We start from the raw sequence: 27335 nt of genomic DNA on the forward strand, positions 1-27335 counted from the left end.
CTTAATTCTACATTGTTTAAGATAAAGAAACATAATACAGGAAAATGTGATTATTGAGGAAAGGAGGAAACAATAGAACATGTAATATTGAAGTGTCAGAAATATGAACAAGAAAGAACAATTTTAAGGAGAGAATTTGTAGGTATTAAAGAAAATTTTATTTTGAGAGATACTTTGCAAAGAAGTTTAGGTAGCAAACATATTCAAATTATAATTAGATTTTTCAAAAGCACTAAATTAATAAATAGAATTTGATTGTTGTAATAGTAAATAAGATTTAAAACCATGAAGAACCACACTCTATACCAGTAGGTTGCAGTAATGCACATCATAACGTTATTTGCCAACTGCCAAAAAATAATACAAGAAGAAGAAGAAGAACCAACGAAGAAGGCGGAGTTCACGAGTACGCATGCGTACACATCCAACAGTCTGTTTAGGCGGGTTTACCGTTGTGCTAACTTCATAAAACTACCAAAACGGCTAAAACTCACTGCCGTCTGACCCCTGGTACTGAACCGAACTTTCAGGGCTCGGGTAGAAACATGAAGCCACGCGGACTGCGCACCTGGAGCAGCTTATATCCGGTGGCCCTGAGCAACTGACGTTTGGATCAGCTGTTCGCCAGCTTCCAGCTAACGTTAACTTCATTTGGAGCGAAAGCAGGTGAGGTGGGGCTGAATCTAGAAAAGTCTTGATATGGGTCAGACGGAGAAGGAATATGTTTGGGGATGTTCTCTCGGTCAGTCACCGAGTTCAGTTGGAGAACCAGACAGTATCAGACAGCCGTTACTGTTTAACTGATGCTTTAATTTAACTTATAGCCGTTATAGACTCTGCAAAAACTGAAGCATTAACATACAGCGGTCACAGAGTATATATTACTCGGTCTGGGCTGTTCTAACTTCAGCCAACTTCCACCCCTGATGATCCACCCAGTCAACACTGACAAACTTCCAGTTCTTCAGATGAAACCACCAAACCTGTCCAGTATCGACGTCTCATTCCCCAACAGAACACAACCTAAAGAACAGAGCTCAGACTAGACAGAACCAATCGGAACCTTTACAAAAGAACTGAAAAATTGAACCTGACTGGGAAAGGATTGTAGGGTTGCTGAGCCTCAGAGTAAGCGGCTGTGTGATCAGGAATGAGACACATTTCACTGTACAGTTGAGGATGATGAGGACTGTTTCTACTTCAGCAGGGTTCAGTTGTTCCTCAACTGAAGAGGAAGATGTCCCCAGTTTCCGAGGTGGAGGAAGGTGGCAGGAAGGACTCGGCTCTGTCCCAGGAAGACTGTCTGTGTCCGGTCTGTCTGGAGATCTTCATTGAGCCTGTCACCCTGCCCTGCACGCATACCTTCTGCAAGGTAACACACACAACACCTGCAAGGTAGCCTTTGGTGTCTGAGTGACACGTGGACGTGAGGTTACTGTGGTAATAGAGAATTATTAGAAGTGAAGCTGGAGTTACCATGGTAACAGAAATGACTAGTGATGCTGAGCTCTCCATCTCTCTCCGACATGTGTCTCACACTCAGAAGGCTGAGCTCTTAGTGTTACTATTACTATTTACCTTCATTCTGAGTTTCAAAAGATGACAAGACGAAATCTTACGTGTTGAAAAACACGGCAACGTGACAACGGTAAAATAACATCCGCTACTTTATTACTTATTAGTTCCCAAAATGCGCAACACTTCCTTCTGAACTACGGAAGTTACATCAGCTGCCAAAATAAAAGTCCTGCACAAAATGCAGCTGGTGATTAAACTAAATCTTAAATAAAAGACCCATTTTTATCAAATTGCGCTTCCATTGCGGCCCCTAATTGTTACAGAGTAGCATAAAAATGACTTCTTATAGCATTAAAGCATCAGCTACTACGAAAGTGAACATAACTCACTTATTTGCATAAATTGTAGAGCTTGAATCACTGAATAACAACTAAAATCTCTAAAAATAACTACAATGTAACTAATATTTTGAGATTTTATATCAGTTACACATCACTGGAAATGCAACCATCCTTATGTATTCATCCATTTCAAGCAAAATATGTAACTTTTTAAGTGGTTTTTCTAAAACACTAGTTTTGGTCTTAAAAACTCTTCTGACAAATTAGTGGGAATCAGAAATAGTCTTTTTAACTTTTCTCATCAACCTGGAGCCTCTTGGAGCACTGTCATCTAAAATGAAGATGACATCTCCACTTGTTTCCATCTTCTTCTGACGCACAGATCCTTTTTTTGGAAAACTCCAGGAGGTAAAATTGGCTATCCTTCAGGAGAAGTAAATGATTAGGCGTGAGCAGCTCCAAGTTATTTGACACTCTTGTTATTGGCCTGCCATTGACAGTTGGCTCAACTTCACAAAACAGTGCTTGAAGGCGTTCATCATCAAGAGTTGGCTTCTCCTTGCAATGAATCTCCTGAATGCATTTATGCATGAATTAGTATCGAGTGAACAGGCAACTTCAAAATGAATTTCTCTAATGGTAAATCAGGTGAACAATACATCATACCGCTTCATATGGCATTGCCCACATTTCACGCCCAAAGGCCTGAAATAGTCTATGCCCCGGTTGGTGAATGGAGGTTTGTTGGGAGTCGGGCGATCCTGAGGCAGCTTTGCCATCTTCTGTTCCCCAGGTTTTGCTGAAGCTCTTTTGCAAATCACACACTTTGTGACTTTTTCCCTGATGGCAGAATTTCCTCGTGGGATCAAAAACCTCTCTCTTAGCTTGGCAACGTGTAATTCCTCCCACTGTGACCTGTGGTCTGGTGAATGAACCCGAGAATCAGTGTAGTTGGATGATGACCTTTAGGAAGGATCATAGGATGTTTGGAATCTGCTGCAGCCTTCCTCCAACGCTCAGAATCCCTTCCTGCACAATGGGATCAAGTTTGAAAATGTGACTTTACCTTTTCAACCTGTCGCCTTTCTGAAGAGCTACAAGTTCACCACTGAAACTTTGTCTTTGACAGAATTTAATAATTTGGTTTTCTGATGCTGCAACAGTGAGCAAAGTTCCCATTAACTGTTGATCTGATCTGAATCATTTGTTTTTTACCATTTCAGCTTTTTTTTAACTTCACTCCAATCCTCCCTCGCTTGTAACATCAGAAAATGACAATGCTTGCTGAGCTTTAAAAACAGCTGTTTAAATCTCAGCAACCATGCCACTGCTTTTCTCAGTCCATGCCAATCTGAATAGTAACAGATGAACTTGTCAAGGTGAATCTCATTCATATCTGTGACATTCACACAAACATATTGTTTGACTTCAACATCATCATTTAGCATCTCTGTCTGGTGAAGCTAGCCAATGTTTCTAGTCCTTTGTCAAATATTCTGGTCCAGCAATCCAGTTTAGTCTCCTAAGGAACGCTTCTGCTGTCATCCTTGACGCATGGTCAGCAGGATTCAACTCTGAGTTTACATTCTTCCACTGACTTAGTTTTGTATTTTCTATAATTGATGACACTGGATTTGCTACAAATGTTTTTAATCTGATGTTGTCACTGGCAATGTATTTCAGCACAGTAGTACTGTCTGTCCACTGGATTCCTCCAGTGGCATTTGTAGCTCCTCTCTCAAAGGTCACTCCATCTTCACAGCCTCTGTAGCTGCAGTTAAATCCAAGCGTGGAATGGCTGTTTGCTTTAACTCTAGACTTGCCGATAATGAATGAGAGATGAGTCTCCTGTCTTTCACTTGTAATTCAAAGAAAAGATACAACTCCGTAGCCTTTCCGGTTGCATCAGACAAGTGCTCCGTTAACCTTCCCAAATCCATCAGATTTCAAGAATCTACTCACTGTGAAACCATCAAGCTTTTTGAGATCTGAGAGCCACGTTTGTGCCTTCTTCATCCGCTCGGAAGGAATGTCTTCATCCCAGGAAAGTTTCATCATACACAGCTGTTGGAGAATCATTTTCTTGAATGAACAGCAGGAGACAAAAACCCAAATGGATCATAAATGGCACTGACAGGACCCCACGTCTGGTGGTGTACAGTGCACATGCTTGGATTTTATCTGGCGTAGACATTAGACAATCGTCAACATAGAAATTGTTCAGAGCTGTATTAACTGCAACTGATGTCACTTTATATTTAGCATCTTCAGCTGTCTTTCTCAGTGCAACGTTTGCACAACTGGGAGAGGATGTGGCACCAAACCATCTTGTAACCTTACAAGGACTCACCAAGTCTCCATTTAGCCACCAGAGGAATAGCAAGAGGTCACTGTCCTCTGCAGGAACTCTCTCTTAGTGGTACATATGTCCCTTTTCTACAAACTCGTTTTAGGCGGCGTGGTTCCACTCGGTTTCACTCAGTTTGGTACCAGTTGTGTTTCTATTGACTCACTGAAGGCTGGAGTTCTGGGAGCTGAAGCCCTGTGCTGCTATTAACGTTACTCTGTGACATTGTCACATTAAAGTAAAAATAAAACGCAAAAATAAACAAAATACAAATAATGTTTTGTTATTGTATATGCAAGATATCTTCTGTATGTTTTTTATGTCTAAAATGATCCACTGGGACAATGATCTGGACCACAGCCCAGCCAGAACTAAGGCTTGGGGATTCTGATGTGAGGGAGGTTGGGAAGAGCAGCATATTTTGGGCTTTATGTGGACGTTTTTGTCTCAGCCACGGTGATAACGAGGACAAGGTCTTTAAAGAGCAAAACCACCGACTGCTGACCGCGGTGCTCCACAGATTCACCGGCATCGTCCTCCCATTTGATCCGACGTTGGCAGTCTGATTACAGGCAGCTGCTCTCTGCCTGCTCCCTCCTCCTGCAGACGCTGGTTCTCTGAAGGACCGTCAATAAATGTCAGAACCAAACCTGCTGTTTCATGGTGGTTTGTTCTGAGTGTTTTGAGGAAATGTTTGTGCGTTTGAACAGCTGATTTTATGTGTGATCAGCTGGTTTAGGATGTTATTAACTACAGCGCCCCCTACCTGTGTGACATTCAGAAAGCTGGTGTGTCTTTTTTTTTTTTTTTCTCTCAGCCTTCAAGCTGGTTCATGATTGGTAAATAGTTAATTTATATTTCGATTTGACCCGCTGCGGCCACTGTGGGCCTTAATATTATTGTAGTCGCTCTTGCCTTTAATTAAGTTTTTCCTGCACTGCCTCTTGGAAAACCTTCTCATGTCTCCTGGTCCCACAGCCAATCAGTGGACAGTAGTCTGGTCGCGTCACATGTGGTCCCGACTCAGCCCCAATTGGACCTGATAAGGAGCAGGGACCAAAAAACTAGGTACCAGTATGTACCTAGTTTTGTAACAGTAATGGCAAAGTGAGCCGAGTGGAAAAGGGGCAATAGCCTCTACAGGGTTTGGACAATGAAACCGAAACACCTGTCATTTTAGTGTGGGAGGTTTCATGGCTAAATTGGACCAGCCTGGTAGCCAGTCTTCATTGATTGCACATTGCACCAGTAAGAGCAGCGTGTGAAGGTTCAATTAGCAGGGTAAGAGCACAGTTTTACTCAAAATATTGAAATGCACACAACATTATGGGTGACATACCAGAGTTCAAAAGAGGACAAATTGTTGGTGCACGTCTTGCTGGCGCATCTGTGACCAAGACAGCAAGTCTTTGTAATGTATCAAGAGCCACAGTATCCAGGGTAATGTCAGCATACCATCAAGAAGGACGAACCACATCCAATAGGATTAACTGTGGACGCAAGAGGAAGCTGTCTGAAAGGGATGTTCGGGTGCTAACCCGGATTGTATCCAAAAAACATAAAACCTCGTACTCGTCGTCTTCCGCTTTATCCGGGACCGGGTCGCGGGGGCAGCAGACTCAGCAGAGATGCCCAGACGTCCCTCTCCCCAGACACCTCTTCCATCTCCTCCAGGGGGAGCCCAATGCGTTCCCAGGCCAGCCGAGAGACATAGTCCCTCCAGCGTGTCCTGGGCCTCCTCCCGGTGGGACGTGCCTGGAACACCTCCCGAGGAAGGCGTCCAGGAGGCATCCGGTATACAGGTCCTTCTCAAAATATTAGCATATTGTGATAAAGTTCATTATTTTCCATAATGTCATGATGAAAATTTAACATTCATATATTTTAGATTCATTGCACACTAACTGAAATATTTCAGGTCTTTTATTGTCTTAATACGGATGATTTTGGCATACAGCTCATGAAAACCCAAAATTCCTATCTCACAAAATTAGCATATTTCATCCGACCAATAAAAGAAAAGTGTTTTTAATACAAAAAACGTCAACCTTCAAATAATCATGTACAGTTATGCACTCAATACTTGGTCGGGAATCCTTTTGCAGAAATGACTGCTTCAATGCGGCGTGGCATGGAGGCAATCAGCCTGTGGCACTGCTGAGGTCTTATGGAGGCCCAGGATGCTTCGATAGCGGCCTTTAGCTCATCCAGAGTGTTGGGTCTTGAGTCTCTCAACGTTCTCTTCACAATATCCCACAGATTCTCTATGGGGTTCAGGTCAGGAGAGTTGGCAGGCCAATTGAGCACAGTGATACCATGGTCAGTAAACCATTTACCAGTGGTTTTGGCACTGTGAGCAGGTGCCAGGTCGTGCTGAAAAATGAAATCTTCATCTCCATAAAGCTTTTCAGCAGATGGAAGCATGAAGTGCTCCAAAATCTCCTGATAGCTAGCTGCATTGACCCTGCCCTTGATAAAACACAGTGGACCAACACCAGCAGCTGACACGGCACCCCAGACCATCACTGACTGTGGGTACTTGACACTGGACTTCTGGCATTTTGGCATTTCCTTCTCCCCAGTCTTCCTCCAAACTCTGGCACCTTGATTTCCGAATGACATGCAGAATTTGCTTTCATCCGAAAAAAGTACTTTGGACCACTGAGCAACAGTCCAGTGCTGCTTCTCTGTAGCCCACGTCAGGCGCTTCTGCCGCTGTTTCTGGTTCAAAAGTGGCTTGACCTGGGGAATGCAGCACCTGTAGCCCATTTCCTGCACACGCCTGTGCACGGTGGCTCTGGATGTTTCTACTCCAGACTCAGTCCACTGCTTCCGCAGGTCCCCCAAGGTCTGGAATTGGTCTTTCTCCACAATCTTCCTCAGGGTCCGGTCACCTCTTCTCGTTGTGCAGCGTTTTCTGCCACACTTTTTCCTTCCCACAGACTTCCCACTGAGGTGCCTTGATACAGCACTCTGGGAACAGCCTATTCGTTCAGAAATGTCTTTCTGTGTCTTACCCTCTTGCTTGAGGGTGTCAATAGTGGCCTTCTGGACAGCAGTCAGGTCGGCAGTCTTACCCATGATTGGGGTTTTGAGTGATGAACCAGGCTGGGAGTTTTAAAGGCCTCAGGAATCTTTTGCAGGTGTTTAGAGTTAACTCGTTGATTCAGATGATTAGGTTCATAGCTCGTTTAGAGACCCTTTTAATGATATGCTAATTTTGTGAGATAGGAATTTTGGGTTTTCATGAGCTGTATGCCAAAATCATCCATATTAAGACAATAAAAGACCTGAAATATTTAAGTTAGTGTGCAATGAATCTAAAATATATGAATGTTAAAATTTCATCATTACATTATGGAAAATAATTAACTTTATCACAATATGCTAATATTTTGAGAAGGACCTGTAGATGCCCGAGCCACCTCAACTGGCTCCTCTCGATGTGGAGGAGCAGCGGCTCTACTCCGAGCTCCTCACCCTATCTCTAAGGGAGTGCCCGGCCACCCTACGGAGGAAGCTCATTTCAGCCGCTAGTATCCGGGATCTCGTTCTTTCGGTCATGACCCAAAGTTCATGGCCATAGGTGAGGGTAGGAACGTAGACCGACCGGTAAATCGAGAGCTTCGCTTTTCGGCTCAGCTCTCTCTTCACCACAACGGACCGGCACAATGCCCCCATTACTGTGGCAGCCGCACCGATCCGTCTGTCGATCTCCCGCTCCATTCTTCCCTCACTCGTGAACAAGACCCCGAGATACTTAAACTCCTCCACTTGAGGCAGGACCTCCCCTCCAACCTGAAGAGCACAAGCCACCCTTTTCCGGTCGAGAACCATGGCCTCGGACTTGGAGGAGCTGATCTTCATCCCAGCCGCTTCACACTCGGCTGGGAACCGCCACAGTGCATGCTGTAGGTCTTGGCTAGAGGGGGCCAGCAGGACCACGTCATCTGCAAAAAGAGGAGACGAAATCCTCTGGTCCCCAAACCAGACTCCCTCCGGCCCTTGGCTGCGCATAGAAATCCTGTCCATAAAAGTTATGAACAGGACCGGTGACAAAGGGCAGCCCTGCCAGAGTCCAACATGCACCGGGAACAGGTCCGACTTAGTGCCGGCAATGCCAACCAAACTCCTGCTCCGCTTGTACAGAGACCGGATGGCCCCTAGTAAAGAGCCACTGAGTCCATACTCCTGGAGCACCCCCTACAGGGCATCACGAGGGACACAGTCGAATGCTTTCTCCAGGTCCACAAAACACATGTGGACCGGTTGGGCAAACTCCCATGAACCCTCGAGCACCCTGTAGAAGGTATAGAGCTGGTCCAGTGTTCCACGGCCGGGACGAAAACCATACTGCTCTTCCTGAAGCCGGGGTTCGACTATCGGCCGGACTCTCCTCTCCAATACCCTGGCGTAGGTCTTGCCAGGGAGGCTGAGGAGGGTGATCCCCCTGTAGTTGGAACACATCCTCCGGTCACCCTTCTTATGAAGGGGGACCACCACCCCAGTCTGCCAATCCAAAGGCACTGTCCCCGTCCGCCACGCAATGTTGAAGAGGCGTGTCAACCATGACAGCCCCACAACATCCAAAGACTTGAGGTACTCAGGGCGGATCTCATCCAACCCCGAAGCCTTGCCACCGCGGAGCTTTTTAACCACCTCGGTGACTTCAGCCTGGGTGATGAAAGAGTCCAACCCCGAGTCCCCAGCCTCTGTTTCCACCACGGAATGCGTGATGGCAGGATTGAGGAGATCCTCAAAGTACTCCTTCCACCGGCCGATAATGTCCTCAGTCGAGGTCAGCAGCTCCCCACCCCCACTGTAAACATTGTTGGCGAAGCACTGCTTCCCCCTCCTGAGGCGCCGGACGGTTTGCCAGAATCGCTTCGAGGCCAACCGGTAGTCCTTCTCCATGGCCTCACCGAACTCCTCCCAGGCCCAGGTTTTTGCCTCTGCCACAGCCCGGGCCGCAGCACGCTTGGCCTCACGGTACCCGTCAGCCGCCTCTGGAGTCCCACAAGCCAACCACAGCCGATAGGACTCCTTCTTCAGCTTAACAGTATCCCTTACTGCCGGTGTCCACCACCGGGTTCTGGGATTGCCGCCACGACAGGCACCGCAGACCTTACGGCCGCAGCTACGGGCAGCAGCATCGACAATAGATGCGGAGAACATGGTCCACTCGGTCTCTATGTCTCCAACATCCCTCGGAATCTGGTCAAAGCTCTCCCGGAGGTGAGAGTTGAATACATCCCTGGCCGAGGGCTCTGCCAGACGTTCCCAGCAGACCCTCACTATGCGCTTAGGCCTGCCAAGTCTGTCCAACTTTCTCCTCCTCCAGCGGATCCAACTCACCACCAAGTGGTGATCAGTGGACAGCTCAGCCCCTCTCTTCACCCGAGTGTCCAAAACATGTGGCCGAAGGTCTGATGATACGACAACAAAGTCGATCATTGACCTCCTGCCTAGTGTTTCCTGGTGCCAAGTGCACTGATGGACACCCTTATGTTTGAACATGGTGTTCGTTATGGACAATCCGTGACTAGCACAGAAATCCAATAATAAAACACCACTCGGATTCAGATCGGGGAGGCCATTCCTCCCAATCATACCTCTCCAGGTGTCATTGTCGTTTCCCACGTGGGCGTTGAAGTCCCCCAGCAGAATAATGGAGTCCCCAGGAGAGGCACTATCCAGCACCCCCGACAGGGACGCCAAGAAGGCCGGGTACTCTGCACTACCACTCGGCCCGTTGGCCGAAATGATAGTCCGAGACCTCTCCCCAACCCGAAGGCGCAGAGATGCGACCCTCTCATCCACTGGGGTAAAGCCCAACACGAGACGGCTGAGCTGGGGGGCAACAAGCAAACCCACACCAGCCAGCCGCCTCTCCCCGTGGGCCACTCCAGAGTAGAAGAGAGTCCAGCCCCTCTCAAGGGGATGGGTTCCAGAGCCCACGCCGTGCGTGGAGGCGAGCCCGACTATTTCTAGTCGATATCTCTCGACCTCCCGCACAATCTCAGGCTCCTTCCCCTCCAGCAAGGTGACATTCCACGTCCCTAGATCCAGCCTAAGCATCCGGGGATCGGGCCGCCGAGGTCTCCACCTTCGTCCGCCGCCCAATCCTCTTTGCACCGGTCCCTCACGGTTCCCCCTGCAAGTGGTGGGCCCACTGGGGGATGGTCTCGCGTCTCTCGTTCGGGCTTGGCCCGGCCCGGTCCCGCGAGGAGCAACCCAGCCACCAGGCGCTCTCCGACGAGTCCCGACCCCAGGCCTGGCTCCAGGGTGGGACCCTGGCTCCGCCGTACCGGGCAATGTCACGTGCCTCGATTCTGTAGTCATCATGAGGGATTCTCGAACCGCTCTTTGTCTGACTCGTCACCTAGAGCCTGTTTGCCATGGGAGACCCTACCAGGGGCATTTAAGCCCCAGACAACATAGCCTCTAGGATCATTCGAGCACTCAAACCCCTCCACCTCACTAAGGTGGCGGTTCAAGGAGGGGAATACATAAAACCACTGCTGCCCAAATCACGGCAGAATTAAATGTGCACCTCAACTCTCCTGTTTCCACCAGAACTGTCCGTCAGGAGCTCCACAGGGTCAATATACACGGCCGGGCTGCTATAGCCAAACCTTTGGTCACTCATGCCAATGCCAAACGTTGGTTTCAATGGTGCAAGGAGCATAAATCTTGGGCTGTGGACAATGTGAAACATGTATTGTTCTCTGATGAGTCCACCTTTACTGTTTTCCCCACATCTGGGAGAGTTACGGTGTGGAGAAGCCCCAAAGAAGCGTACCACCCAGACTGTTGCATGCCCAGAGTGAAGCATGGGGGTGGATCAGTGATGGTTTGGGCTGCCATATCATGGCATTCCTTTGGCCCAATACTTGTGCTAGATGGGCGCGTCACTGCCAAGGACTACCGAACCATTCTTGAGGACCATGTGCATCCAATGGTTCAAACATTGTATCCTGAAGGCGGTGCCGTGTATCAGGATGACAATGCACCAATACACACAGCAAGACTGGTGAAAGATTGGTTTGATGAACATGAAAGTGAAGTTGAACATCTCCCATGGCCTGCACAGTCACCAGATCTAAATATTATTGAGCCACTTTGGGGTGTTTTGGAGGAGCGAGTCAGGAAACGTTTTCCTCCACCAGTATCACGTAGTGACCTGGCCACTATCCTGCAAGAAGAATGTCTTAAAATCCCTCTGACCACTGTGCAGGACTTGTATATGTCATTCCCAAGATGAATTGATGCTGTATTGGCCACAAAAGGAGGTCCTACACCATACTAATAAATTATTGTGGTCTAAAACCAGGTGTTTCAGTTTCATTGTCCAACCCCTGTATGTCTGCCATCAAGGCGCAATTATCTAGTCTACATCGTGTCAGAACAGGCCCTTGCAAAAGTTGTGAGTGTATTGACATGCCCTGATAAGATGATGTACAATCAAACACAACTCTAAGCTTCCTCTTCTGTGGATGATATACAGCATGAGGAGGTATCTACCACACTACCTGGGAGCTGGACTCACAATCTTTGGTTGGCACTTTTACTGCCTGACCTTTAGTTAACAGGTCAGATATGAATACTTTGTACTCTCTGTGAAGATCTTTCTTTCATAAGAGTTTCTTTTTCAAATGTTCTGCTCTTTGTTCAACTACACTGCGATGGTTTGGCATCTGGATGTCTTTGTTTCGTAAAGGAAGGCTGACCTTTTGACATGTTTCATTCACAGAGTTCATAAACTGAATATCCTCCCATGACATTTCTTGTTTCTCTTCACTGGCTCTCTCTGGAAAGTCCTGATTAAACTGCTTTGTCAACAGCTCCTCATCATTGGCAATAGAGATGCGATTCATAGAAGTACTTACCAGGAATCCATGTAACTATTACCTTATTTCCTTTCTTGAATTTGGCCCAAACGGGCACAACTGGCAACACATGACTATCGTTACAGGCCTCGGTAGCTCCACATGTTCCCCTGAAAGTTTTGTGGACTCTTTAGCTGCAGCGTTTCACTGTCTGCTTGACTGCCGTCTTCTTTCTCATTGGTTTTGTTTGATAAATGGAGGATGCTTGGATGTCTCTTGGTGCAACATTCACATGAAGCTCTTTTCCTACAGTCTTTGCTCATATGTCCTTGGCTAAAGCATAAAAACATAAACCTTTATCTTTAAGGAGCTCCAACCTTTCTTTGAACGGTTACTTTCTGATCTTCTGGCACTCTACCAATGTGTGCTGCCCATCACAGTATGCACATGGCTTCTGAAAGGCACTGCAGCTATCGGAAGAAGGATTTCTAGCCTTTTCTGGATATTCTTCTTTTGCGTCTGGTCCAACACTTGTGGCAAATGTGCTGCCCTTAAGCCTGGTTGCTTGGTTCATTTTTCATTGGCATGAAATTTTCCTTTATCTTTATCTTCACCACCCTTAATGTTGCCAAACACAGGATCTGCTGCTATCTTTGCTCGTTTGCTTATGAATGTGACAAGATCTGAAAATGTTGCCCTCTTTCTTTAGACATTATCCAGTTTTTTTAGCTTCAGTAATTAAACTACAAATCTGATCCTTTTTTTTTTGGCTTGAACCACAATATTTGATCCATCTCCTTTTGATCTTGATGCAACTGCTCCATCGCTACTTCATGTGGCCGCTTCTGCTATCGCAACTCCGTGACTTCTGCCTAGAAATGTTGGGCACGTCCTTCTCCGCCATATTGCCGTCAGTTACGGCTCACTGCTCAACAGGTGTTCGAGAAACGTCTTCTATGACCGAGCACGGCGCTCCTTTACAATGAATGCCATCTTCAAACGACTGAAGCCACATCAGCTGCCAAAATAAAAGTCCTGCACAAAATGCAGCAGGTGATTAAACTAGATCTTAACTAAAGGACTAATTTCTCATCAAATGGCGCTTCCACTTAGGTTGGGTGTAACATCTTCAAGATGATGCGGAACATTTTCCACTGTTTCCAGCAGTAAGACGTGGACAGCAGGACTAAGAGACCCTAACAGCACATTGCTGGCCTTAAACTGATCAGCTGCTTCTTTTAAAGTTCAGTAGCTCCTGCTGTTGTGTCCAACAGGTGGCGCTCTTTTTCTAGACATTCGGTCAGATGCTACAGCTTTAAAGCCAAAGAACACCTGTTGTTGTTTTTGATAAAAACTCTGCAGCAGGTGGCGGTCCGATTCTACACACCAGCTTACCGTGTGTTTGTGTTTCAGAGCTGCTTCCTGGAGTCGGTGGATAAGGCAACATTGTGCTGTCCCATGTGCAGAAAGCGGGTCTCCACCTGGGTCCGACATAACAGTAAAAAGAATACGTTGGTGGATCAGGAGCTGTGGGACCGGATCCAGACCTTCTTCCCTCTGCAGTGTCAACGCCGCCTGAGTGGCCAGGATGTTGAGGAAGACGACCACGCAGGTAAACTAGGCACATAGAGAAACATCCCATAATAATTAGAGACCGTGAGGAAGCTCTGTGTGGCATTTTGGTTCTGATCATCAGAATGACCCTGATCAACTGAGCAGGTGGGAGCACAGGTTGATGGTTTTGAAAGAACAGTTTAGGTGAAAGGTCAAAGGAACCCTGAGGAACCTTGGACTCACTGGCTGGTCTTTCATGGAGGTGAAGCTCAATTTCAAGATCGCTGATTTTGTTGTCAATCAAAAAGGGATTCAGCCTCAGACAGATCATCCAATCATCATGCAGAAGCTGAGCGTTCGGCCTAGCCGAGGCCAGCCCACTGCCCCATAGACCCCCAGAGACGCTGAGCGTCCGATGGGCGGGACTGTGAAGCTGCAGGAATGAGTGAGAGGAAAGCTGCGTCGTTACCAGAGATAAGAAGCTGATTCTGAACAAAAGTTGAGCGCGTTGTAGCGCATATTTAGTCAATGACATGAACACACAACAGTATATATTTGATCACTTATTTTTTGACATTTTAGGGGAAGCTGAACTTCTCTTGCAGTCTTAGAGCAATCACCACTGGTTGGACTCCAGCTCAGCATTAGTTCAATTTGATGAATGTCAGGCTGAGTCTTCATGTGTCAGTATCTTACCTGTAGCAGTCCAAGCCCAGTCAGTGTGGTGGAACAGTTGATGAACAGAACCTCAACAAGAACAAAGCTTCAGCATTGGATCGTTGGAGTTTCTGGAGGTTGGTTCATGCTGCAGAACGGTTTCTGTTGGGGATCAGCTTCGACTGACGACTGATTTCAACCTGAAAATTGGTTAACATCAAATAAAAAAAACAGTGACCTGTATGTCCCTGAAGAGAACCGGCTCTCCACAACCTCAGAGTCCTGGAAGCTCCTGGGTTTACTCTCATGTCAGCTTGTTTTTTACAAGTGAAAACTAGGGATGAGTCCAATAACCAGCAGGTGACCCAAACCATTTTCAGCTGGACAGGATGGTCACCAGACAAGACCAGTCGAAAAAATCCGATCTTTCTCTGACCAGTTATTGCACCAGGCTGACCTTATAACAACACTCTTCATTGTGGATGCAGACTCTGAGGGAAGCGTACGCAGCTGACTTCAGTCTCTGGGAGGTGTTTAAATAAAGCTACAGAAAAAGTAAGAAGCTTTTAGAAAAAAAGTAATTTTAAGACATCTGTACTCTGGCTGCCAGAGAGCGCGAGAGAGCAAGACTGGAGGGATAACAGGAAGGCAGAGCTTCTTTTTTCCCATTTCAGCTGTCAGACTCTATTGTGAAACATACCGGTCTAGGGATTCTGGCAGGACTTTTCAGGAAATTTCAGTTAAGAATCTAGATTCTCCAGAAAATACTCACAGAAACTGTTGGTTTAGTGATGCTAAACATGTTTTAAGCTGAAGCCAGAGTAATCCGCCTGCTCTCTGGCAGCCTGGCCGTCCTGCGGGTTATCTGACTATTTAATGACCTCAATGCAGGAAGACTAGGAACAAACCTTCTAAAATCTTCTGGTATAACTCATCTGCTTCGCCACAGCAAAAACCAGAGATCACACTTCAGACACAAACTTCTGGTCGGTGCATCTCCAGTAAAACTGAAGTTGTTTCTGAGCATGCTCAGATGGTCTTTCAAGGCTCAGGTGGCTCTACTCCTTTGATCAGTTCAATTCAGAGATAGTTTGTTCGTTTCACAGGGAAAATACATAAATTAAAGCTTAATTATAAATGTAGTTGCTGATTCAGACAGAAATCTGCTTTAAGACCCAAAATCAGGAAACAACCTGGTTTTATTGAGGAGGAGGTGTGAGTGAAGACTGATGGGTCAGCTGAAGGCGCACACACCATCTGTACTCCTACAAAGCCTCCAGAACCGTTTTTAAATCACTGATGGAGGTCACAGCTACATGAGCTCTGCATCACTAACAGGAATGTGTGTGTGTGTGTGTGTGTGTGTGTGTGTGTGTGTGTGTGTGTGTGTGTGTGTGTGCGTGCAGTCCTCGTGGCGTTTCCCAGAGTCTGTCCTCCTGGAGAGCTGCGGCAGGAGTACGAGGATCAGATGACCAAGGTAAGGTCAGGATGGGATGGAGGAGTTTACAGGAACTCTAATAGTTTAGAAGTGATTTATGGTTATCTTTTCTGATTTGCAGATATTGTTTGCCTTTAAATTTAAAATATATTTTTCTTGAATGAAAAATCATCCTGACTGCTGTGTGACACCGTGGGTGTGTAGGCATGGTTACAGTGTGACATCACTGTGATGTCATCCAGGTATGCGGCTGTGCTTCAGGACAAGCAGAACCTCAGAAACTTTTATATTTTTGGCTGCTATCTGGTTGGAAATATCTCCATAAATGTTATTTTTTTTACCTTTATTTTTAACTGAAACACCATAACAGACTGAATACAACAGGTATGCCAGGTCTATGCCATAGGAGACAAGAAAACGTACATTAAAACGGCAAAAACACAGAAACATTTATGCCAGGAGTGTCGAATAAATATATAATCTAACAGATTAAACTGTCCAGAATTTTAAGCTGGAAACAAACTGAAATGTTTTGGGTTTTTTTTCGCTTTTTGTTGAGTAGAAAATCGGAAAGGACGCAAATATTGTTTAAGTTCAATTAGAAACACATTCAAGTTTGGCTTTTTCTTGAAACATTTACATTTATCTAAGTGAAATTTAGCTTGGATGATTAATAGGTTGATAAAGAAAGGTTTTAAACTTTTCTAAAATATTTGACTCCATAGAGTTACAGAAATGTAATTATATGGAGCTTTAGAGTATGGACATAACCAGAACAAATGTGTAACAGATTCTGGGAGAAGATCACAAAAAGTACAGTTGTTCAGGTAGTCTTTGGCAGGACAGGTCCTGAGTATGAGTTTAAAGGACACTTCTTTCACCTTGTTAGTGAGGAGAAGGTGATCAGGTAGCAGCCAGGTATGTTTCCAGGACACATCGGTCCACAGCAGCAGGAATAGATGTCTCCTCCCTCTGGAAGAGGGATTTCATTGATTGATTTATTGTTCTTGCGAACAGGCAAGGTAAGACAAATGTTTCCAACAGAAGAGTTCATGGGAGTCAGAGTAGGAGATGTGAGTAGAGTCTGAATAACACACACATCTCAGTAGAAATAACACCAAAAACCTTTGCATGTTCTCCAGAAGAAACAGGAATATTACATTTAGAGAGAAACCCCTCAACTCATTGTCAAATAGTTGATCTACCATAATGTTCTTTAACAAAATGTCTTTATTGTATGAAATAAAAAAAACAACAATGAGAGAAGTTTGCTTGTAGATAAGTGACCATGACAAAAGAGAGAGTTTGACAGGAAGTTTCTGTACATTAAAATTACAAACCAAGCAAACGTGTAAGCCCCCAAATTTAGAAAAAATATGATAATGGACGATGTTCCAGATAGAAGCCGGTGATGCAAAAAACAGACGAATCCGGTTTATTTTGAAAGTTTTATTTAAAATAGAGAATGATAAAAAATCAAGTCCTCCGTTTTCATACGAGTTTATTAGAGTAGATCTCCAAATATAATGAGTTTTATTCTTCCAAATGAAGTTAGAGCAATTTGTCAATTTCTTTCCCAGTATTGTTATCAAGATCTAAAGCCTGGCAGCATAAGTAAGTCTGGAGATACCTTCAGCCTTTCTAAGCAAGGTAATAACCTCTAAGCTCTGAATAACCACTGATTAAATCTTTTTCCAGTCTTGAGTATTAGAGGGTCAAAATTTAGAGAGCTTCGTTGTTTCTGTTCTTTTGTGATGATTATTTCACTGTAATCTTTAACTGCCAAAATCTCACACTTCTTAAGTTTTAAATGCAGTCCAGAACATCTCCCTAAATAAACGTGTCTGTTACCTGTCAGCTGACAGAGGAGCGGAGGGCTCAGGATGAAGAGGAGAGCAGAGCAAGCGAGGAGCTGATCCACAAGCTGCTGGCAGAGGAGCAGCAGCAGCTGGAGGAGGAGAGGAGGAGGAAGGAGGAGGACGAGCAGCTGGCCAAACTGCTGAGCAACCAGCTGGTCAGTGATGTCATGCTGATGTCACACTAACGTCTGCATGCATGGTTATGGGTCACATTAAGCTGTCTCCCTCCCACAGAACTCCCAGGAAAACCTTCGTGTGCCCGACATCACTCCGGTGAAGAAGAAGAAGAAGAAGGAGGTCATAGTGGGAAACATCGACAGGTGTGTCACGCCTGAGGGGGGTTACTTTGTACTGAAGGTAGATTAACCTCAGATGTTAACCAGGAAACATGACTCCTCAGCCTTTCTATTCTAACGAACATCTGTTGCCATGGAGATTTAAGCTGTGAAGTCGGCCTGCTCCACAGACCCGTCAGATGGTTTCCCGTTCAGGGTGGTGTTTAGATGAGAGGGAAGGAGCAGGAGGAAGACCTCATCAGATTACAGGAAGCTGGATCTAGTACAGGAAACGGTCTGGGATCTTTTTCAGCCCAGTTCATATAAATTAACAACAAATAAACATCTCCAACAGATCCAGTTTATAACCAGTTAAATAAAATCATTCAGTCAAATCAATCCAACCCTGATTATAACAGAACAATCAATTCCAGCTGGTCATGGAGCGCCCAAAGTAAAATGGCCACAGTAAAGAGGAATGCCTCCCTTTTAACAGGGAGAAACCTCCAACAGAACCAGAACCAGGCTCAGTATAAGCAACTGGGATAGAGCAGATACACGGGTATCACCGAGGCTGAGCAGGGAGTACCTTCTGTGTTGAAGTTTAGAGTTGACACAGTGTGACGTCTCCCCTTCTCCCAACACGCCTGATCAATGAGAAACCTTTTAATCCGCTTTAAATACGAATCTGAGCTCCGGCCTAAAGGCCTGCAGGACGTTAATGTTTCAGGCCACAAGGTCCGTTAGGTTCCTGTTTCACTACAAACTAGATCTGGGTTTGTTTTGGTGCTGATAAATCAGACTGGTTCCGAGTCAGGTTTGAACTTGGTTCTGTTGGATCATTTTTCATTCAGCTGCTCCTATATTTCATGGTCACATGGTCTGTTTGACAGGAAGTGACACGTTGAATTGGTTTGTTTCAGGTTCCTGTGTCCCCATCCTGCTCTGCCAAGCTCCACCCCCAACTTCATCACCAATAAGGTCAGTTTGAACATCAACTGAAATGCTAGCAGCTGACAGAGAGATGACATAACATATTTTAACTTCCTGTTTCAGGAGAACATCCTGTTGGAGGCGGAGCTTCACATGGAGCAGCCCCGCCCACTGACAGAAAACCAGCTGATCAGATCGTCATCATTGAAAAGGAAGAGCTCCGAGCTAAATGCTGCTGAGGAGGAGGTGACCACCAAACGAGTCCTGGTCTCCTCCTCCTTACCAGTGGAGGCAGGGCCATTGCTTGACGGGGAGGTGGAGCTTCAGGTGAGACGGCAGCAAGAGGAGGAGGACCGCCGCCTGGCTCTGCTCCTTCAGAAGGAGCTCAATCAGGAGGAGAGACGGAAAGTCACAGACCGCAGCAAAGGGTCTTCCGATGCCTACCTGCTGCGCTACCAGAGAGGTGAGACAGAAAAGGCGGGGCCATCACACGCGTCTACAGGAGGAAGAGGAGGGAGGACCTGTAAAACCTCCAGAATCTCCTCACCACAGTCTGCCTCAACTGTAAGGACCTCACTTAGCTCATCTTCCTCTTTACCAAGCAGAGGAAGCAAACAGACGACTCTAACGGAGATATTTTCACCTCCTTGCTTCTCGTCCTCCTGCTCAGCTGCTGCCCAAACAAACGGAAAATAAAAGCATTTTATTTTGAAAGAGCTGCACTTCCAGCTGAAGTCTGATTGGTCCGTTTCTGTAAACGGTTTTTGTTTCCTGGGGTTAGTTTGTTTTTTTGTTTTTGTTCTGTTGGGAGGTGTGTAAGGCCGGCAACTTAATGGTTGATTTTCTCCGATTGTTCGGATCAACGAATGAGAACCTGGGGTCTGCTGAAGCCCCGCCCCCTCGGCTGCATCATGTTTTTACTGCAGAGGAAGAAAACGTCCTTGCTGCTGAAATGCCCTCTAAATGTGTAGCAACACTATCATGGTTAGGTCCTGCAGGGGGCGCTCTGAGCTGTTCCTGCAGAATTTTCCTCCTTTATTTTTTTCTGATTCTTGTTCAGTAAAAAAAAGATAAAAATGTTTGATTGGAAATAAAAGTTCTGAAGAGTCAGATGCTTCACTCCTTTAAACCTGCCTTAACATTCCTGATGATCCAAACAGATTCTGTATAAACTTAGAACCAGAACAGATCTGTTTCGTCACACCCGGGTTCTGGGTGGGCTGCCCCATACGGATCTGGTTCCAATCCAGCTGTTTTGTCTTTAAAATTCCTAATATTTTTACAAACAAGAATTCTTAAGTTTCAGTCAGAAGGTCCTGAGTTTGGTCTGAGTCATCTGTACTACCCGACACCATGAAAACCTCCAGCCGGACCCATTGGAGTCCAGTGGAACCAGGACCTCGGTGAAGCTGTGTTGGCATGATCAATTCAAGGTTTCAACCACTAGGAGGCGACACTGAGACATGACCATTGTTTTTTATCTAGAGAGGTCTGCGTGGAAATGACGTCTGCAGAGATGTGACGCCAACAGGTGTTGGTTTGAAGGCTTGAATTATGGTAAGAGACCAAAAATATGAACCTAAAAAACTAAGATCTACATTTAATTCCAAGAACTGGTGAATTAGTTCTTTAATTACAACAATAATTAAAATGATTAGAAAGCTAAGTTAAAAGGGTAATACAGCTGCAGATATAATTAAAAATTAGGTTGAATTAATTACTAAAAAAAACCAAAGCAAAGATAAGTCTGCTTTGAAAATCCTCAGTGGTCTCTGGTTCCTGGTCTTTGGGTTGTTGAAGATCAGGATGGTTCCATAAATAGCAGATATGGTGAACTATGACCTTTAATCATTTTAAAAGCTCCTTAAAAATCAATTCTAAAACAGTGTAGCTGATAAGATCCTAAAGTGGGACTAATAGGCAGTTGTAGAGGAGCTGTATTCTTTGGATAAACAGCGGAGAGCAGAGTGGGTTCTGGTTCTGTTCTTTGGGTTTCCTATATGAGCTGAAAAACAACAAACTAGAAGTCGGTCTGAATAATTGAGTCCCAGAGTTCACGAGTTTTTCCTGCAGCTGCTGTCCAGCTTTTATTTAGATCCAACATTATTCAGATGTGAACCCAGAACCAGTCCAGAACCCAGAGTAAATTCAGATTGTATCTCTCCAAAAACCCAAACTAAAGGTGTAAACATTTTTTCCAAACCTTTCCGTCCCATGTGTGATCCCGCTGACAGGGAGTTTCGTCACCACGGTTTGGTTTCTATGGTTTCCCTGCGGCGGGTCATGTGACCCTGATGAGTCGCATGGTGACGTCTGAGCAGAACCCTTAAAACACTCAGTCCGCGAGGACCTCAGATGTTCTGGTGCTCCTCATGTCTGTGGGATTGTGGGTCGGTGGCGGCTGAGTCAGATGCTGGTCCTGAGGTTTTAGTTTGATGTCGGTCTCAGGAAGCATCTCAGGGGTCCACCAATGAACAGACCAGGATGGGCTGAGAGGAACCAAACCAACTTTCTACTCTGTGGAACAGAACCAGCTGGACAACAGTTCAGGTCCAAGCAGCGTGGTCTCAGATCCTCCCTCTGTGGTACTTCAGTTTCTGTGGAGGATCACTGGATCTGACCCAGAAACCGGAACAGCAGGAGGAGGAGACTCAGTCAGATCCTGGTTTTAGAGACATGGTCCGATTTTTATCCTAGAAAAAATGTTCATCGGTTTGGTCTGAAGTTAAAACTCAGAAGAAGAACCTGATTATGTCACGCTGGACTGCAGTGAGCCATCAGCACATTTCCCATGAGTCTTTGTTGTCCTGCAGTGAATCATAGGAGCAAAAATAAGTGGTTCTGTTTTAGCAGAACTCAAAATAGAAAAAAAGATGAAGTAAAGACCAGCAGCTGGTTCCTTTCAGAGACGGGTCAAGCTTATGTTCACTTATGTCCTCTGACCCGTGATCAAACCAGAAGAACCCTGACTGATCTCCTGCCACTACAGGTCCTTCTCAAAATATTAGCATATTGTGATAAAGTTCATTATTTTCCATAATGTCATGATGAAAATGTAACATTCATATATTTTAGATTCATTGCACACTAACTGAAATATTTCAGGTCTTTTATTGTCTTAATACGGATGATTGTGGCATACAGTTCATGAAAACCCAAAATTCCTATCTCACAAAATTAGCATATCATTAAAAGGGTCTCTAAACGAGCTATGAACCTAATCATCTGAATCAACGAGTTAACTCTAAACACCTGCAAAAGATTCCTGAGGCCTTTAAAACTCCCAGCCTGGTTCATCACTCAAAACCCCAATCATGGGTAAGACTGCCGACCTGACTGCTGTCCAGAAGGCCACTATTGACACCCTCAAGCAAGAGGGTAAGACACAGAAAGACATTTCTGAACAAATAGGCTGTTCCCAGAGTGCTGTATCAAGGCACCTCAGTGGGAAGTCTGTGGGAAGGAAAAAGTGTGGCAGAAAACGCTGCACAATGAGAAGAGGTGACCGGACCCTGAGGAAGATTGTGGAGAAGGGCCGATTCCAGACCTTGGGGGACCTGCGGAAGCAGTGGACTGAGTCTGGAGTAGAAACATCCAGAGCCACCGTGCACAGGCGTGTGCAGGAAATGGGCTACAGGTGCCGCATTCCCCAGGTCAAGCCACTTTTGAACCAGAAACAGCGGCAGAAGCGCCTGACCTGGGCTACAGAGAAGCAGCACTGGACTGTTGCTCAGTGGTCCAAAGTACTTTTTTCGGATGAAAGCAAATTCTGCATGTCATTCGGAAATCAAGGTGCCAGAGTCTGGAGAAAGACTGGGGAGAAGGAAATGCCAAAATGCCAGAAGTCCAGTGTCAAGTACCCACAGTCAGTGATGGTCTGGGGTGCCGTGTCAGCTGCTGGTGTTGGTCCACTGTGTTTTATCAAGGGCAGGGTCAATGCAGCTAGCTATCAGGAGATTTTGGAGCACTTCATGCTTCCATCTGCTGAAAAGCTTTATGGAGATGAAGATTTCATGTTTCAGCACGACCTGGCACCTGCTCACAGTGCCAAAACCACTGGTAAATGGTTTACTGACCATGGTATCACTGTGCTCAATTGGCCTGCCAACTCTCCTGACCTGAACCCCATAGAGAATCTGTGGGATATTGTGAAGAGAACGTTGAGAGACTCAAGACCCAACACTCTGGATGAGCTAAAGGCCGCTATCGAAGCATCCTGGGCCTCCATAAGACCTCAGCAGTGCCACAGGCTGATTGCCTCCATGCCACGCCGCATTGAAGCAGTCATTTCTGCAAAAGGATTCCCGACCAAGTATTGAGTGCATAACTGTACATGATTATTTGAAGGTTGACGTTTTTTGTATTAAAAACACTTTTCTTTTATTGGTCGGATGAAATATGCTAATTTTGTGAGATAGGAATTTTGGGTTTTCATGAGCTGTATGCCAAAATCATCCGTATTAAGACAATAAAAGACCTGAAATATTTCAGTTAGTGTGCAATGAATCTAAAATATATGAATGTTAAATTTTCATCATGACATTATGGAAAATAATGAACTTTATCACAATATGCTAATATTTTGAGAAGGACTTGTAGATGTTATTAACTGGAGTCTGAAAACTAAATGTTCAAAAGCATATTAAGCTGGTTTCCGATTCATCAGCTGAAGGTCCCGTCTTTCCTTATTTGAACGTTCAAGGATCTAAGGACCGAAACTCCTGAAGTTCAATGATCTTAAGACACGAAACAAGCGGCAGCATCTCTAGAACGTTTTTAAGACCTGGACTCATAATTTATAGTTTAACAAGGTCCAAAGACAGCACATGGTCCTCAGATCTGTCTCCATGTTGGTCCTCAAGTCCATCCTGGAGAGGTAATCATGATCTGTAGATAATAATCCATGCATTTATCACAGTACTTCTAGATTACTGTAACTCACTTGATGCTGGGATCAGCCAGGCCTTCAGCTTGTCCAGAATGCTGCTCCTCGTCTTTTAACAGGAACACACAGACATGAACATATTTCTCCACTCTGTCTTCACTCCACTGGCTGCCTGAGCTCCAAAGAATTGGTTTTAAAATTCATCTCTTAGCTTTTAAATGTCTGAATGGCTTTGCTCCTCCATACCTCCCTGATTTGCTTCAGTCTGATGTTCAACCAAGGGCTCTTAGATCATCTGACCAGCTCCTATTGACTGAGGAGATCGGACCTTTTCAGTTCTAGCACCAAACTTATGGAACAAGTTGCCATTAAATATCAGACAGGCCTTTTCTCCTACTGTCTTTTATTATTTGTGTCTTGATTTGACCTTTCAGTGTCGTTCAGCACTTTGTTTAAACAATTCGTTTTTAAATGTGCTTTATAAATAAAATGGATTGGATTGGATCCACTGATCTGTCATGAGACATTTCCTAAAGTCTTCTTCAGACCTGTCTGCAGGTCCATCCCATGATCAGTCCTCAGGTTCGTCTTCAGGCCTGTCTTCAGGTGTCTCCAACAACAACCTGTCTTCCCAGTTCATCGCTGTGTGATGGATTTTCTTATCAAAGTGGGAGAGAAATTAACTCATTAAAAGAGAGTTATCTTATAAATTTATTCAAAGGCGTTGCAGCGATTGAAGACCCTGTCACTGAGCTTAGTCAGTGAAGCAGAGCCCAGAACAAGAGTTTACAGACAGTATTTAAACAGTATGAGGGTGTTACCTCAACTTAAAAGAGTTTTAGAAATATGACCCCCAGACCCTCCCCGGGTCAGAGGTAACAAGGTTATTTATGAGGACACCCATCTACCATCCCTTGAGATACAATCCTTCAGGGAGCGTTGACCATAAACCTCCTGATAATGAATTTACAGACCAACTCCTCCAGGGTCAGAGGGGAGAGACGTAAGGGAAGTTCAGAGCATTTAAAAGAATTTTCCCATAACAGCTGCACCAAGTTTAGTCCATCAAGAACCAAGTTTATCTTTCAGATATTATCAGTTTATTTAAAGTTTTTGTTTGCATGTTTATTGATTGGTTGTTTGTTGATGTTTTTGTTTATCTGTTGTTTGTTGACGTGTTCTGGGCTATAAACAGAACCATTGTTCCAGAAATTGTTCGGGTTTCTTGTGCTCAGACTGATCTCAAGTCAGGTTTGTCCTCAGTCTTTGTTTTGGTCATTCTTCCTGTCCTCAGACAGCAGGCGTGTCTTCTCTCAGATTATAAATGAGTCCTTTGTTCCTCTCAGAGTCTAAACCGGGCCAACGGACTTCACGGTGAGTTCTGCTTTTCCTTTATGACACCATGTGTTTGAAACTTCTGCAGCAGCAGCAGAATTCAGCTTTTCAGGCATGTTTTGGCTGCTAATATTTAGCTTACAGTTAAAATGTTCAGATTTCTGATCAATCTGAGTTTTAAAAATCTGAATTCAGAAATAAATAATTGTTCAGCTATAAACTGTATTTTTGTCAGGAACCTAATACATACCAATCGTTTGAATAATCAGTGATGTTCGACATTTGAATGAAAACAATCATTTCATTTATCGCTTTTTCCTGATCTGAAACTTTTGTTAAATCAGAGAAAGGCTTTTCCTACGGGAAGTTCAGAAGACTCAGTTTATTGAAAGAACTAGTTTTGAGTTTGCTGCTGGTAGAACATTTCTAAAGATCAATGTGGGCTTCTGTAATTGGCTGCTCAGCTGTGACATCACACAGGTAAACAGCACACAGCAGAACCTCAGGGAGAGCTCACAAACCTGTTCTTCAGAACAGTACCAGCACTAATTGGTCAGTGGTGATTGTTTTTAACCCTTTGTTGACAGATGTGCGTGTCAAGGTGTCTACGATGTGTGGGCGTGTCTCTGGTTCCCATGGCGATCATCTGCATGCTCTCCAACATCTTGCTGATGCTTCCTGAACTGAAGCTCCACTTCCTTTTGGAGGGTCATGTGACCAGAGAGGCCACCTGGGCCACAGGTCTGTGGGGCTCAGGCATCTTGGTGAGATCACCTGTGTGAAGGGTCATACGTGTGTTGGACATGTTTCCTCAGCGGCGATGTTGGATCTCACAGCTGTTTGGTTTCAGGTTTTACTTGGAGCACGAGCCTTCATCCAGAGCAGCAGGACCAGAGGCTGCTGTGCCTTCAGGAGTCAGGTGAGCTCCACACCCTCTAGCTGTTTGACTCACAAAGATCTTTGGTTAACAGATGTGTTATTTTATGTTCAATACGTTTTTCCATGCATAGCAGATGTGTCCTTGTGTTTTCAGATGTTTTTCTTGGTTTGCCAGATGTGTCCTTGCTCCAAATGTTTCTCCAGGTGTAACATAGGTGTCCTCGTTACAGATCTTGTTCTTGGTTTAACAGAGGTGACCTTGTGTTTTCAGATGTTGTGTCAGTCTCTGTACTCCTGCATAGGGCTGCTGGCTGCCTCCAGCTGTACCCTGGTCAGCGCCACAGGTCTGTCTCAGGGTCCTCTGTGTCTCTACAATTCATCCTCTGGTCTTACCTGGGGCGTCCCCTTGCAGCCCCTTCCTGACAGGTGAGAAAGAGCCATTGACAGAACTAAACCAGATGTTGTAGTCTGGTCTCCTAACTGGGTCTCTCTATTTTTTCTCGGCAGACACTCGGGGTACCTGTACAACCACACTCTGTGGTCGGGGGTCTGCATGGCCCCCCACTCGGTGGTTCAGTGGAACGTTGTTTTGTTCAGCATCATGGGAATCACCAGCGCCATGCAGGCCCTCCTCTGTGGACTGAACATCCTGAACTCTGGGCTGGGGCTGATCCTGGGTCAGGGGTTTGGCCACAATAAGGTGAGTGGGCGTGGTCAGACCTGTGGGTGACGCCATGTTGGATACCTGAGCAGAGACTCCTTTGGTTCTTTAGATGTAACTTCCCCTTCCTGTGTTTGGGTTTCAGGTCGCTCCAGTTTCAGTATAAAGCAGTTCGGATCTTCACAGGAAACCAGCTCAGATACTTCAAGATACAAGCACTGATGCACTTTACCCAACCAATAACTCTGAAATCAGCAGTTGGGTTCCAGAGAGTATAACTTATTTATGTCTGTTTTCAATCAGATAATGTTGATGATGCTGGATCATATTTACAGATTTTATCTGCAGAATGAAGATCAGAACGATAAAGATGTGTGAAGGCTTTATTTCTGTATTTTTTAAAGTAATAAAGTGAAAACCTCAGATTGACCATTAATTCAAACAGCTTTAGAAATCAGCACAAAGTGCAAAGCAGATGTTTTTCTTGTGAGAACATGAGACCAGAAAGAGAGAAGCTCATTCTAAGAAATCAACGGTGGAGCTCCAGTTTACGAATGACCTCCTTCAAGAGATCACTGTCTTCAAACAAACATGCTCCAACAATGAAATGAGGTTTCCAACTGAGCTGGGGAGCTCCAAAGGTGAGCTTCAGAACCAGATTGCACTGAACAAAGATATGAGAACATTACTGGGTTTGGGAAAACCAGGAAAATGGAAGAACAAGCAGAACTTATTTACGGGACAAACCTACAGAAGTTGGACAATGAAAGTGAAACACCTGGTTTTAGACCACAATAATTTATTAGTATGGTGTAGGGCCTCCT

General features: G+C 45.1%; 2 protein-coding genes across 4 annotated transcripts; both read left to right on the forward strand.

Moving 5' to 3' along the window:
- Positions 1-364: 364 nt before the first annotated feature.
- rnf168 (ring finger protein 168) lies at positions 365-19861 on the forward strand. 2 transcript variants are annotated; one of them, XM_047392624.1, is made up of 8 exons: positions 365-666; positions 1205-1372; positions 13449-13647; positions 15653-15723; positions 17543-17698; positions 17778-17863; positions 18742-18799; positions 18875-19861. In XM_047392624.1, exons 2-8 carry the CDS (start codon positions 1238-1240, stop codon positions 19445-19447), a joined length of 1278 nt encoding a protein of 425 aa, XP_047248580.1. In that variant the 5' UTR covers positions 365-666; positions 1205-1237; the 3' UTR covers positions 19448-19861. The 2 variants fall into 2 exon arrangements, with proteins under 2 accessions (XP_047248580.1, XP_047248582.1); XM_047392626.1 differs by having other exon boundaries at positions 1208-1372.
- Positions 19862-20291: 430 nt separating this feature from the next.
- LOC124884613 (transmembrane 4 L6 family member 5-like) lies at positions 20292-26934 on the forward strand. 2 transcript variants are annotated; one of them, XM_047392628.1, is made up of 7 exons: positions 20292-20308; positions 24983-25010; positions 25559-25735; positions 25822-25890; positions 26122-26276; positions 26358-26550; positions 26657-26934. In XM_047392628.1, the coding sequence occupies exons 3-7, from the start codon at positions 25559-25561 to the stop codon at positions 26675-26677; spliced, it is 615 nt and encodes a 204-aa protein (XP_047248584.1). In that variant the 5' UTR covers positions 20292-20308; positions 24983-25010; the 3' UTR covers positions 26678-26934. The 2 variants fall into 2 exon arrangements, with proteins under 2 accessions (XP_047248584.1, XP_047248583.1); XM_047392627.1 differs by lacking the exon at positions 20292-20308 and having other exon boundaries at positions 23363-25010.
- The last annotated feature ends 401 nt before the right edge of the window (positions 26935-27335 follow it).

Source organism: Girardinichthys multiradiatus, chromosome 18 (assembly GCF_021462225.1).
Source record: "Girardinichthys multiradiatus isolate DD_20200921_A chromosome 18, DD_fGirMul_XY1, whole genome shotgun sequence".
NCBI lineage: Eukaryota > Metazoa > Chordata > Actinopteri > Cyprinodontiformes > Goodeidae > Girardinichthys > Girardinichthys multiradiatus.